This window comes from Ziziphus jujuba, chromosome 9 (assembly GCF_031755915.1).
Source record: "Ziziphus jujuba cultivar Dongzao chromosome 9, ASM3175591v1".
NCBI classification, from domain to species: Eukaryota; Viridiplantae; Streptophyta; class Magnoliopsida; order Rosales; family Rhamnaceae; genus Ziziphus; species Ziziphus jujuba.
In genome coordinates this window covers 23,573,692-23,585,611 of record NC_083387.1, presented here as the reverse complement: position 1 = coordinate 23,585,611, position 11,920 = coordinate 23,573,692, and the positions used below count along the sequence as shown (strand labels likewise).

Genomic DNA, 11,920 nt, shown 5'->3' with positions numbered 1-11,920 from the left:
GTTAATTCTTTCAAAAAGAGAAAAATACATTAGTAAATATTTAATTAATTAATAGTTATAAATAACTTTCATGTACATTACCACTAAAAAACAAATTACAATTGACTTTGAATTTATGTTACCTAGATTTAGATAGTGTTAATTTCTATATCGTTCTTTAAATAATATACATTTTCTATTAACAATATTCTAAATAAGAGGCATATAACAATCTCTCTCCATAAATCTCATTTTACAAAGTACAAATTATATCAAATCTTTGATCCTTATATGGTGCGAACATTTGCAAAGACGACGGCTTTTTAAAAAATCATCATCAATGTTATCAAACAAAGATGATGGTTTCTTAAAAATCATTGTTTTTTCGAACGTCTGCATGATAAAAAGATGTAGACGTCCCATGAAATCTTATATATATATATATATATATATATATATATGAGGAGTTAGTTCACATTAGATCAACCTACTTTATCATCTCTAACTTGCTTCTAGAGCAAAGATTTATAAATTGCATTGCAATTTTATATGAATTCAAAAAACTATTAAAACTCTATAGACAAAATAAATTTTATATAATCTTAGATAACTACTAATGCAATGTGAAAAATATCAATATTTAAAGTAATTCAAAGACAGATAAAAAAATATAATATTAAAATTATCATACCAATATAATATGAGCCTAACTAATATATCATTTGTGAACCCAATCAAACCTCTTAATCATCTAAATTTTCTTTGTAAGACTGGTATTACAGAAAATTAGCCTAATAGGAGTTATGATTCCATATAATACAAACTTATTTAAATAGTTTGCAATAATACTACTTAATCGGTTTGGATGAATAATTTAAGTGCTTTTGGCCATACATTCTGTTTCATTATATTTGAAAAGGCTCTTCATAAATCCCGAAAATATATGTATATATATATATATATATATGTATTTTGTCACAAACTAACACTTTATAATCATTTATTCACATCTTTGTGATCGAGTAGAATAGTATTTAGAAAGATTATGATTCTTCTTTAAAAGATATTTAGAATTAAAAAAATGTGGAAATAGCTTTATTTAAGTAATGCCACTGGCAGTCCTAATATTCTAATAAATGTATCACCAAATTGAAAATGACACCATAACATAACAAATAGTAAAGATAAAAATAACATATTGGTAACTTTGCTATGGTTTTGATAAAAAAATAAGAAATTTTATATATTTTTTTTTCTCCAAGGATGTAGACCTAATTATATAATTTTGATTTAAAATCACAAACAACATTAGTTACGGTTGAAACGACTGGTGATAGGCCATCGGTGCAACTTAGCTAAAGGATGAACATCAAGTCCAATAGTCAAACTAAGACCACAATGTGGGCCCATAGCCCACCAACCCATGTACACGGCTCGGGCTTATAGATACGTGAAAGAAACAATAGCGAATTAGAAAAATATAAAATATGAAAAATTAAGAAAAAGGAAGATTAAAAAGAGAAAAAGAGAAGGAAAAATAAATAAATAAAAGAAGAGGAAGATTAAAACGAGGTTGTTTGATACAAGCAACCAGTTTAATGGCCCGCTTAGTCATAAGCATTTGCAATAATGTTTGCTCTTGGATTGCTTAATCCAAGTTCTAATAAATATTCAATGTTATTTGATTTTAAGTGATAAGGATTACCTTTTTGAATGACAAATGTGAAAGAGATTTGTTATTTCCATACTTCAGTTTTTTTTTTCTTTTTTTTCTTTTTTAAATAGTATTTAAATGATATGTCATTGTTATGACGAGGATCACATAAGAATTTTTATCTGTAACTCTCTCTCATGAAGTTTAACTTATATAAAATATTATATATGTATATAGAAGGTTTAAAATATTTGATATTTTTTTAAATTTTTTTTGATATTTTTATTTTTTAAATGGATCGAAATAAAATTTAGATTCGAAATAAAAAAAAAAAAAGATAAAACTTCCATAATATTCATTGAAATTTCTAAAATTTCGCCAAAATTTCTATGAAAATTTCCGTAAAATATCCACATCAAATCCTTAACGATTTGCTTAAAAATTCTATAATTTCTTTGGAAATTTCTGAAATTTCAAAAATATTCATGGAATTTTTTAATTTTTTTTAAAAATTCATAAATATTATAGATATTTAGTAATTTTTTTGTATTAAATTAACTCCATTGATAATTTTTCTACCATTTAATTGTTTTTTAGACATTTAGTGATATAAATAAAACTAGTCTATTATTATTATAATATGAAGCTCAAGTTGAGGGACATGGAAGCTGAAGAAGAAAATCATCAAGATTTGGATCCAACAATAATATTTGACACTATAATGGAAGATGATGATGAAGAGGGCAACCAAATGTACAAATGGATTAAAGATGTTCATTTAGATGATCATGAAAGGAATCATGATCCAAAGATTGTTCAACAAGCTGAAAAAGAGGGAATAAATGTTCAAAAAGTGATTGCTGAAAAAGTAAATTCTAGTGGTGGTGATTCATTTTAAAGGCTTATAAGAAAATAAAATAGAACTAATAGTGCTTCAGCTCTATCAGATTGTACACATTCATAATTTGAGACTATTAATAGTCACTCTAGTTTTAGTGATAATGAAGATAATTTCAATAAATTATATGAATTAGAAGTTAGAAAAGGTAGTTGCCAAAGGGAAGCACCAAGGCAAGAAGCTGGATTAAGCCCATTTACTGGTAAACAATATTACACACATGCAATACAAGATGAAGATCATGAGAGTAGAGATACAGGTCAAGGATTCGGTACTGTTGGAAAAGAATATATACGTAAAAAGAAATTTATAATAAAAATGTCACAACAAAAAGAAAATTTGATTTTTATGAATTTTGAATCTAAAAGGGTTGAAAGTTATTTTCATAACCCTTATTCAATGGATATTTATGGAATGTCATCAAGTAGCAACTCATGGATACCATCTCAAACTCAACCATCAGAAAGTAGTAGTTATGCACATAGTCAACCAATAATGCAATATTCATATAGTTGACATATTAATAATTATATGCAAAATTATCAAGAAAATATATCTTTTCATAACTATTTCTCACATTTCACATCTCAAAATTAAAATAAAAAAGAAACCGATGATTTTCAACCACCTAGAAGTTTTATATGATATTAAGATGACATTTATGAACTATAACATAATTGTAATAATTATTTTAGTTAATAAATAATTTTATCATATATGTATTTTTTGATATATTCTTATTAATAATAATTCATCTATTGGTCATTAATGTTTATTATAAATCAATTCACGAAGAAGAATATAACATCTATTCAATATTTTAGCAAGTTATATAATTATTTGATAAATGATGGATTAACTAAGCTAATTCCAAAGTTTCAATAAAAATTTCTATTTTTTAAAACAAATTTCCATTATTTTTTATAACTTTTTATCGATATTCGATATTTTCCAATATTTCCATAGAAATTTTCATATTTTAAACTTTTAATATTTCTATCGATATCGATATATTATAAGTTAGTTCACATTAAATTGATCTATTTTATCATTTTTTTAAATTGCTTCTAAATAAATATTTAAAATTGTATTAATTAATCTGTATGTCTTTTTTTTTTTTTTTTTTTTTTAGTAGAGTCTATGTGAATCTAGTAAACAACCAAAATTCTACAAGGGACAAAATAAATTTTATATAAACCTATTTAGCCACTAATGCAATTAGAAATCTCAATATTTTAAAGTAATTGAAGGACCAATAAAAGAAACAAGTAACGATATTGTTCTAATATTAACCTAACTAATATAATTTATAAAACCAATAATCAAACTCTAATCATCTAATTTTTCTTTGTAAGACTGGACTTTCATAATATTAGCCTGTTAGGAGTAAACAAAGAACAGCAAAATCATTATCAACCAAGCAATATGATTCCATATAACACAAACCTATTTAAATTGTTTGCAGTAGAACTAAATCTGTTTGGATAAATATTTTTTAAGTGCATGCTTTGGCTCAATATGTAGATTCTGTTTTATGTTATGTTTGTGGAAAAGCTCTATATAAAGCAAAACAAGATGAATTAGCATTGCTGTCACAAACTGACACTTTTTAATCGTTTATTCACATCTTTGTGATCAAGTATGTATTCTTCTTCTTCCTCTTCTTTTTTTTTCTTTTTTTCTTTTTTTCTTTAAAAGGTACATAGAATTAAATTATATAGAAATAGCTTTATTTATGTAATGCCACTAACAGCCGTATAGCAATACCAAAAACCATTTTTGTTCATTTATTAATATTCTAATGAACATATCACCAAACTAAAAGACACCATGGCAAATGGTACAGATAAAAATAAAAAGTTGGTAACTTGCTATTTTTTTCATAAAAAAAAAAAAAAATAATTCTATATATATATACGATGCCAATGTTTTTTTAAAGAAAATATCGATTTTCCTGTTACACATACACAATAAAACTAATATTTTTTCTTAAAAATTCTTGGTTATGATACTGGTTCATATGCAGACTGTGTGCACAGTCATCTCATCCCAGATATATATATATATATATATATATTTTTTTTTTTTCCCCAGGATGCAGACCTAATTAAATATTTTTGAGACTTAAAATGACAAACCACAAACGACAAGTGCTAGGCCATCGGTGCAGCTTGAAGGAACATCAAGCCCAATGGTGAAACAAAGACCACTAGGACCATAGCCCAGCAAAACAAAATAAAATAAAAAGAGATTGTATGTGTAGTGATCGGGCCTCACCCAAATTCAGAATATTGGAGAATTTGTTACGGCTTTCCATCCATGGTGGACGGAGGGGACCCATTGATCACCAACACAAGCAACCTATTTAGCGCTCTGCTTTGTGCTAGTGGTCTCAGCTGCTAGAGCGACTGAAGTAAGAATAAATAAACACTCTGGTATTTTTACTTTGACGAAGAGTATCATACAAAGCAAAAGTGTGTAGAAAATGAAAAATAATAATTTACAAGATGAATAAGAGAGAGAGACAGAGAGAGAGAGATGGAAGTTGGAAGCTGAAATGTTGAGAACCACAACTGAGAAATTGGATAGGATAAGCATTTTGAACCATTTTGCAGTTTCCACACAAAATTTTAAAAGAAAAAAAAAAAAATTTGTTGAAAAAAATTCCAAACTTTAACGTCAACTTCTATCTTCCTACTCCTCACGTATCATTCTTCCCCCTTTATCTCTTTGTTTCCTACCTGGGACAACCTTCAAATTTGTTTTATTTATTCATAACCTGTAGTTTGCGCTTTATCTCCTCCCTTTGCTCTCTCTCTCTCTGTTTCCTCTTTTCCCTCTATCTTTCTCTGAGTAAAAAAAAAAACGCCGGGACAATGGAGAATCAACGCATTGCAAAGATCTCAGCTCATCTTTACCCTTCAAATTCTCAGGTTTGCTCATCTTTGTTACTGTTAATACTCTCAATTCCAGACCCTTTTGCGGTTTTCTTTGAGTGAACTTATCATGAATGGTGATTGCTTACATTGTTGCATTCTGTCCAATTCTTGGATTATAAATTTGATATTTCTTTTGGGTAAATTTTATTTTGCAGTCATGATTATTTATGTACTTCCACTGTTGAATTAATACCAAATTGTCAAATCTTAACTACTAGAATCAGTAAAACAAATTATTGTAAATACCAATTAGCTCTATTTTATAGGCTATATAGTCATATCGCTTCTATTACATTATCGGATAATTTTCTTCATATCTGACCCACGTTCTTTTTGGTTTTGTGTTACCAACTTCTTTCCCAATTCATGCTCTTCTGCTTCCTCATGTTCTGTTTATTTGGTGCTTTTTGCCTCTAGCTTCATATGAGATATGAATGCATTTCAAGTTCTTCTGTACTTTTCTTGGTGTAATTTACGTACCTTTGAGATTCATAATTTTAACTTCCAATCACATAACTTTGATGCTGTTAATGATATTGTTTTGATTTTTGTGGTGCAAAAAAAAGGTGGAAGACAATTCTGGTCTGAGAAAGGAAAATTGCAGAGCCAAAGGTGGAGCACCGGGTTTCAAAGTTGCAATCTTGGGTGCTGCTGGAGGCATTGGCCAGCCTCTTGCGTTGCTAATGAAAATTAATCCGCTAGTATCAGTTCTTCATCTTTATGATGTTGTTAATACTCCGGGAGTCACAGCTGATATCGGTCACATGGATACTGGCGCCGTGGTAATTTCTCTTCCCTGAGCCCTTTATCTCTTTGCTGAAATTGTCTATGACGTTGGTTCCATTGGTAAATTGGCTGTTATCTTGAAATTTGTGATTTCCCAATTGTTGTGAATGAGTAGGTTCATTCTTCAGAGTATGGATTCTTACTGTTTTCTTGTAATCATTTTTCTACTTGAATTACAGTTTCTCAGAAATCAAAATTTCTAGTGGATCTTTCTGATATCTAAGGTAACTTTAAGTTTGGAATTTTTTAGGTTCGCGGTTTCCTAGGGCAGGCACAGCTTGAGAGTGCTCTCTCAGGCATGGACCTTGTAATCATACCTGCTGGTGTGCCTAGGAAACCTGGAATGACGAGGGATGATCTTTTCAACATCAATGCTGGAATTGTTAGGACTCTCTGTGAAGGAATTGCAAGGTCATGTCCTAGAGCAATTGTTAACTTGATCAGCAATCCTGTGAATTCTACAGTTCCAATTGCAGCAGAGGTTTTCAAGAAAGCTGGCACATATGATCCAAAGCGACTACTGGGAGTTACAACACTTGATGTTGTGAGAGCTAACACTTTTGTTGTAAGTATCAATCAAAAAGGGCCAATTAGTTTGGATTCTCCTTTCAAAGAATTATGGTTTTTAATCCCTTTAGTCTTTATGGTTTATAGTAAGAGATAATTAGTCTGTCATGCTTTTTGCTATATTTAGTTAGAACAAATCAGTTGCCAGCAATAATACCTGTGGATTATATAACTACTGAAAGGTAGGTTATGGGTAGTTCGCGAAGTACCTAGAGGAAGATAAAACTCAGGCATAATAAAATGTATTATGTATCAACCATTATTATTCTAAACATTATATCACAGCTACTACTTCAGAAGAAACAACCATGAAATGATAGATGTTCATAGATCCTCTTTTTTCCTTCAGCAATCTACTGTAGAGATTTACACAGTGTTTGCGAGGAGGGATAGGTAAGAGGAAAGAAAGAAGTGGTCCAAAAGAAAGGAGAAAGGAGAGTCGATCATTTGTTTGATCGTAGGTATGAAGGGCGATAAGTGTCAGTTATTATTCCATATCCTCTCCATCATTTTTATGTTCTTTCCTTCCTACCAAACATAGGTTGATTTATATTCTCATTTTACTCTAAAATAATAGTAATGGAAGCCCAGTTGAATTGTTATTGTGGATTGTGTCAGGAACAAGACAAACCAGTTGAAATATGATTTTTCTTTTCCAAACTGTGATTCAATAAACTTTTTCTTGTTTCTCTTTTCTTCTCTAAATAACTTTTCTGATGATTCACATTCCTTAGTTTTCAAGGTGCTAACCTCCAGTAGATCACCTTTCAAATATTCTTTAGGAACTTAACAATGGATTGCAGGATAACAAGTTAGTATGTGGAACCATGTAATATTAGCTGTGTCATGACTTCAATCTAATATCATTATCGTCCATGGTTTTCATCTTCTGTATTCATGTTTTCCTTGCAGGCAGAAGTTCTAGGACTTGATCCAAGGGAAGTTAATGTTCCAGTTGTTGGAGGTCATTCAGGAGTGACAATCTTGCCACTTCTGTCTCAGGTCCTTTAAAAAGCATTATATAAGTTTCAACATTTTCAAAATGTTTCTGGTTTTGCTCTGTAAAATGTTGAGTGCTCTCAGACAAGTTGTCAACAAGCTATCCCTTCATGCAGGTTAAGCCACCCTCCTCTTTCACCCAACAAGAAATAGAATACCTGACTGATCGCATCCAAAATGGTGGAACAGAAGTTGTTGAGGTAATGCTACTCAACTTTTATTGTTGAGTGCATCCATAGTTTGTTATCCCAGCCTATGAAAAAATCAACTTTAATAGTATTTGTACTGTAGTTGTAAATAGCTACTGCAGCTTTTTACCCCAATCTCTGAGATTAAACTTTTATTTTTTCTGTGTTTGATCCACAACCGTCTATGATTTCGTTTGTGACATGAATATAAATCAATTACTCAGATAAAGAGTTAAATATATATTGCTTCTTTGCAGGCAAAAGCTGGGGCTGGCTCTGCAACATTGTCAATGGTTAGCAATCCCATGTTCATCTTTATCCGAACTACAATTATTAAGTTCTTTACATATTGCACAGCATTATATATATAAAATATCTGTAGGCATATGCGGCTGTTAAATTTGCGGATGCATGCCTTCGTGGATTGAGAGGAGATGCTGGTGTTGTAGAATGTGCTTTTGTAGATTCCAAGGTACTGTATTAAGTTTCCAATTCATGTAAACATTTATGTGATATCCAGTTCTGATCTAATGACCAAGAAAACTGATTTTAACAGGTGACAGAACTTCCTTTCTTTGCAAGTAAAGTACAGCTAGGTCGTAATGGAGCTGAGGAAGTATACCAACTTGGGCCACTGAATGAGTATGAGAGGTATAAGACAAATCTGTTCTTCTTAGACAGAGAATTATGACATATTTTCTAATGATCCATCAAATGTCTATTATTAACAGGGTTGGATTAGAGAAAGCGAAAAAAGAGTTGGCTGCAAGCATCCAAAAGGGAATTTCCTTTGTCAGGAAATAATGATTCCAGCAGGAAAGCTTGTTTTGTAATATATTGATAGTTTTTTTTATCACTAAGCCTTGTAGTAAGTGGTTGACTGTGTTTTGTATCACTAAACCAGCTGGAGGAAATGGATTCTTATGTGTTAGCTTATCTCCAAACCAGGAAATATGGTATAAATTGTCACTATAATCATTGGTCACTTGGCTTGAGGGGAAGTTCTATAACGTAACGGTCCCTAGACATTCCTTAAAGATTAAAAATTGAGTTTCTTCAACTTAAAGAATTGCGAGTCTAATTTTAGGGAGATGAAGAATATGGCCACTTTAGTAGGACGAAAGAAACACAATTTACTCAACTCATAATCAATGTTTCAGAAAAAGCATCTTCGTTCTCTACAAAGAAAAGCATAGTGATATCGTTGAATCATTCAATTGTTTTATATAAAATTTCCATGGGACAGTTTAATGCTTTAGGTACAAGAGACGCGGTAAGGAAAGAAATGACCCGATACCTACCATTTCATCCTTTTTTCGAAGCTTCCAACTTTTCTTTTCCCTATAAGAGAATCACATAATAGAGAAATGTACTGGCATTTTCTCGTTAGGTTGAATTATTATATTTTAACAACATTTTACAAACTTACCACATTAAACCCTACAAAAAAAAAAAAAAAAAAAAAAAAAAAAAACAAAAGCTATCTTTACACTTTGATTCCTGCAACGCACTAAAACCATGAAACCTCTCAAACAATTTACAAGGCAAAGGGGTCCGGAGGAGGGTGAACGATAGGAACCCTTGACATGCTAACATTCCCCAAAAGCTCATTAGATGCAACAGTATCCTCAATAAGGAGAGGTTTAACGGGCGTTATTCTCTCAGGCACAAACTTGTTACCATCCACCTTAGCCAGCACCTCAAAATGCATCTTTACATTCTCAGGCATTGTTCTCCACTCAGGAAATCCTTCCCAAACACCATCTCCCTTTTTCAACTTCTTCTCCACCGCAAAGCCAATCTTCATAAATGTCTGTGATGATACATCCGCTTTCAACAACTTAAAGGAACCTTTCTTGTTAGCTTTGGGACCAAGCACAGATGCGAGCAGCGTCTCGAAACCAATCAGGTTTGAGTTTGAGCCATTGATAGAAGCAAGAGGCCACATTGTGGTGAAATGACTGGGAGTCAACAGGGCAGTAGCTTCTTGGCCATCAAAAGATGAAAGGGTCTCAATGGCTTTGGTTTTAGACCATGAGGATAACTCCACAAGACCTGGGGCGAGGCGCTTAAGCTTAAGCTTGTTAGTAGAGGAAGGAGATGATGTTGAAGGAGATGTAAGAGAGGTTGGACCAACAATGCGGAGTGACAGTAATGGAGTTTCTTGACTGCGGGAAGCTTGGCGCAACCATTCAGCCAACCTGAACAGTCCTGAGGCAAAACCATTATCAGACCTATTCAAAGGCAATGGCAGATCAAGTGGGTGGCGCAAGCTAACTGATCTTGCACCCTTGACAGTGACCACAGCACCATCTGCTAAGATCACTTTCTTTAAGACACCAGCATCCACATCATGCTACAGAATTGAAGCGACATAGAGTTAATATTAATTAAATTTCCAAAACATAAACCCAGAGTTATAATCAAATTGCATGATGAAGCGTATTCAATAGCCTGTAATTGCAATGCATTATGTAAACAATATTGAAATCATGTCCAAAAATGTAAAATGCTAGCTATCTTATCTTTTAATATTTAATATCAAAATCCCCATCGTTTAAGATCTATGTTTTAAGACGAACAATTCTTTTTTACATATTTTAGACTTTCGGAGTTCCGCAGCTATCTGAGAATTTTATGGGAATTCAAACACAAACCTAAGGACGCTATTTCAATCATTATATTTATATTCTGGGGCTGGATTATAAATCACCTTTCTCCCAAATCGGAAATCCAAACACTACCTTACGGGAAAACTGACCACAAAACCAAAACAAAACTGACCGAATCCCCAATATAAACAATATAATCGAAGAACCTCGAGGGGGTCCAAAACCAATGGCCAAAATATAGAACGCCAAAATATGCGAGTGCATTCATAACAGATGAACAATTCATCATCAAAGGTACTTACGGGAAGGGAGATTCTCATATCCTTAGCGTCCTGAATCCAAAGCTCCATTGGCCCAGCGAGCTGAAAGGGAGCCAAAACAGGGGATAACCCAGTATCCGATTTGCTCTTCTGAACCAGGGCTTTCTCATCACCAGGTCTACCGGGTTCCTCGAACTGAAATATAGGCAAATCCACGTAGTCCCATCTGTTAACGTCCTCCAAAAGCTTGAAAGGAAGGACCTTGTTGTCAACCTCCACATCGAACTCGTATGCCACCGAATGACCCACCTTCGCATCTCTCACATCGAACCCAGAAATCTTAAAATCATCAGCTTGAATCCCCAAGAACTTCACCGTAGCCTCCTTCAAATCCTAGAAACCAATAAAAAAAATAAATTAAAACTTTGATTTTAAAATATACAAAATGTAAAAGGAATTGCAATGGGTTACTCACAGAAATTGCTTTGGGATATGGGGGATTGAAATTAGGGGATGAAATCAGAGCCCAAGACGAAGATGGACACAGCGTCAGCAGGAGAAGCAATAACACCGTGTGGAAATAAAACGACGAGACCGCCATTGTTGCGTTGCAGAGACAATCGTAAAGAGAGAGAGAGAGAGAGAGAGAGAGAGAGAGAGAGAGAGAGATGTAAAGAAGATTGGGATTTGTTAATGTTGGTGGTGATGCGGAGGAAGGGAATTAGATAATTTAGGGTTTTCTCCTCAGGATTTGGGAAATATTTTGGGAAAGACGGTTGGGGAAGAAGGTTCTGGGTTTTGGTGGAAGAGTGATAAAGGGGTATATTGGGTGGTGACGTGGAAATTTAGACCAATAGGGAGAGAGTAAATGATGTGAATCGTTAATGTGATTGGCTGGGATTTGTTGGAGGCTTCTGAAGGAATTTTCAGGAAGGAGTTCGTTATTCAGACTTTACGGTGGAGCCCACTTTTTGCGCGTTTGTCGGCTTCAATTATGCTGGGAAAAAACATGTCCACCAAAAATTTCACCAAACGTCA

The 11,920-nt window shown here is 32.7% G+C and overlaps 2 protein-coding genes across 2 annotated transcripts; one reads left to right on the top strand and one right to left on the bottom strand.

Annotated features, from left to right (window-relative positions):
- Nucleotides 1-5,020: 5,020 nt before the first annotated feature.
- LOC107427480 (malate dehydrogenase, glyoxysomal) lies at nt 5,021-8,995 on the top strand. Its single transcript, XM_016037852.4, has 9 exons — nt 5,021-5,464; nt 6,037-6,252; nt 6,507-6,821; nt 7,736-7,825; nt 7,939-8,022; nt 8,268-8,303; nt 8,393-8,482; nt 8,567-8,661; nt 8,742-8,995. Exons 1-9 carry the CDS (start codon nt 5,408-5,410, stop codon nt 8,812-8,814), a joined length of 1,056 nt encoding a protein of 351 aa, XP_015893338.1. The 5' UTR covers nt 5,021-5,407; the 3' UTR covers nt 8,815-8,995.
- A 216-nt stretch (nt 8,996-9,211) lies between these two features.
- LOC107427479 (protein TUNICAMYCIN INDUCED 1) lies at nt 9,212-11,685 on the bottom strand. The gene is made up of 3 exons (XM_016037851.4): nt 11,358-11,685; nt 10,925-11,275; nt 9,212-10,366 (listed from the first exon to the last, which is right to left on the bottom strand). Exons 1-3 carry the CDS (start codon nt 11,481-11,483, stop codon nt 9,548-9,550), a joined length of 1,296 nt encoding a protein of 431 aa, XP_015893337.3. The 5' UTR covers nt 11,484-11,685; the 3' UTR covers nt 9,212-9,547.
- Nucleotides 11,686-11,920: the final 235 nt, after the last annotated feature.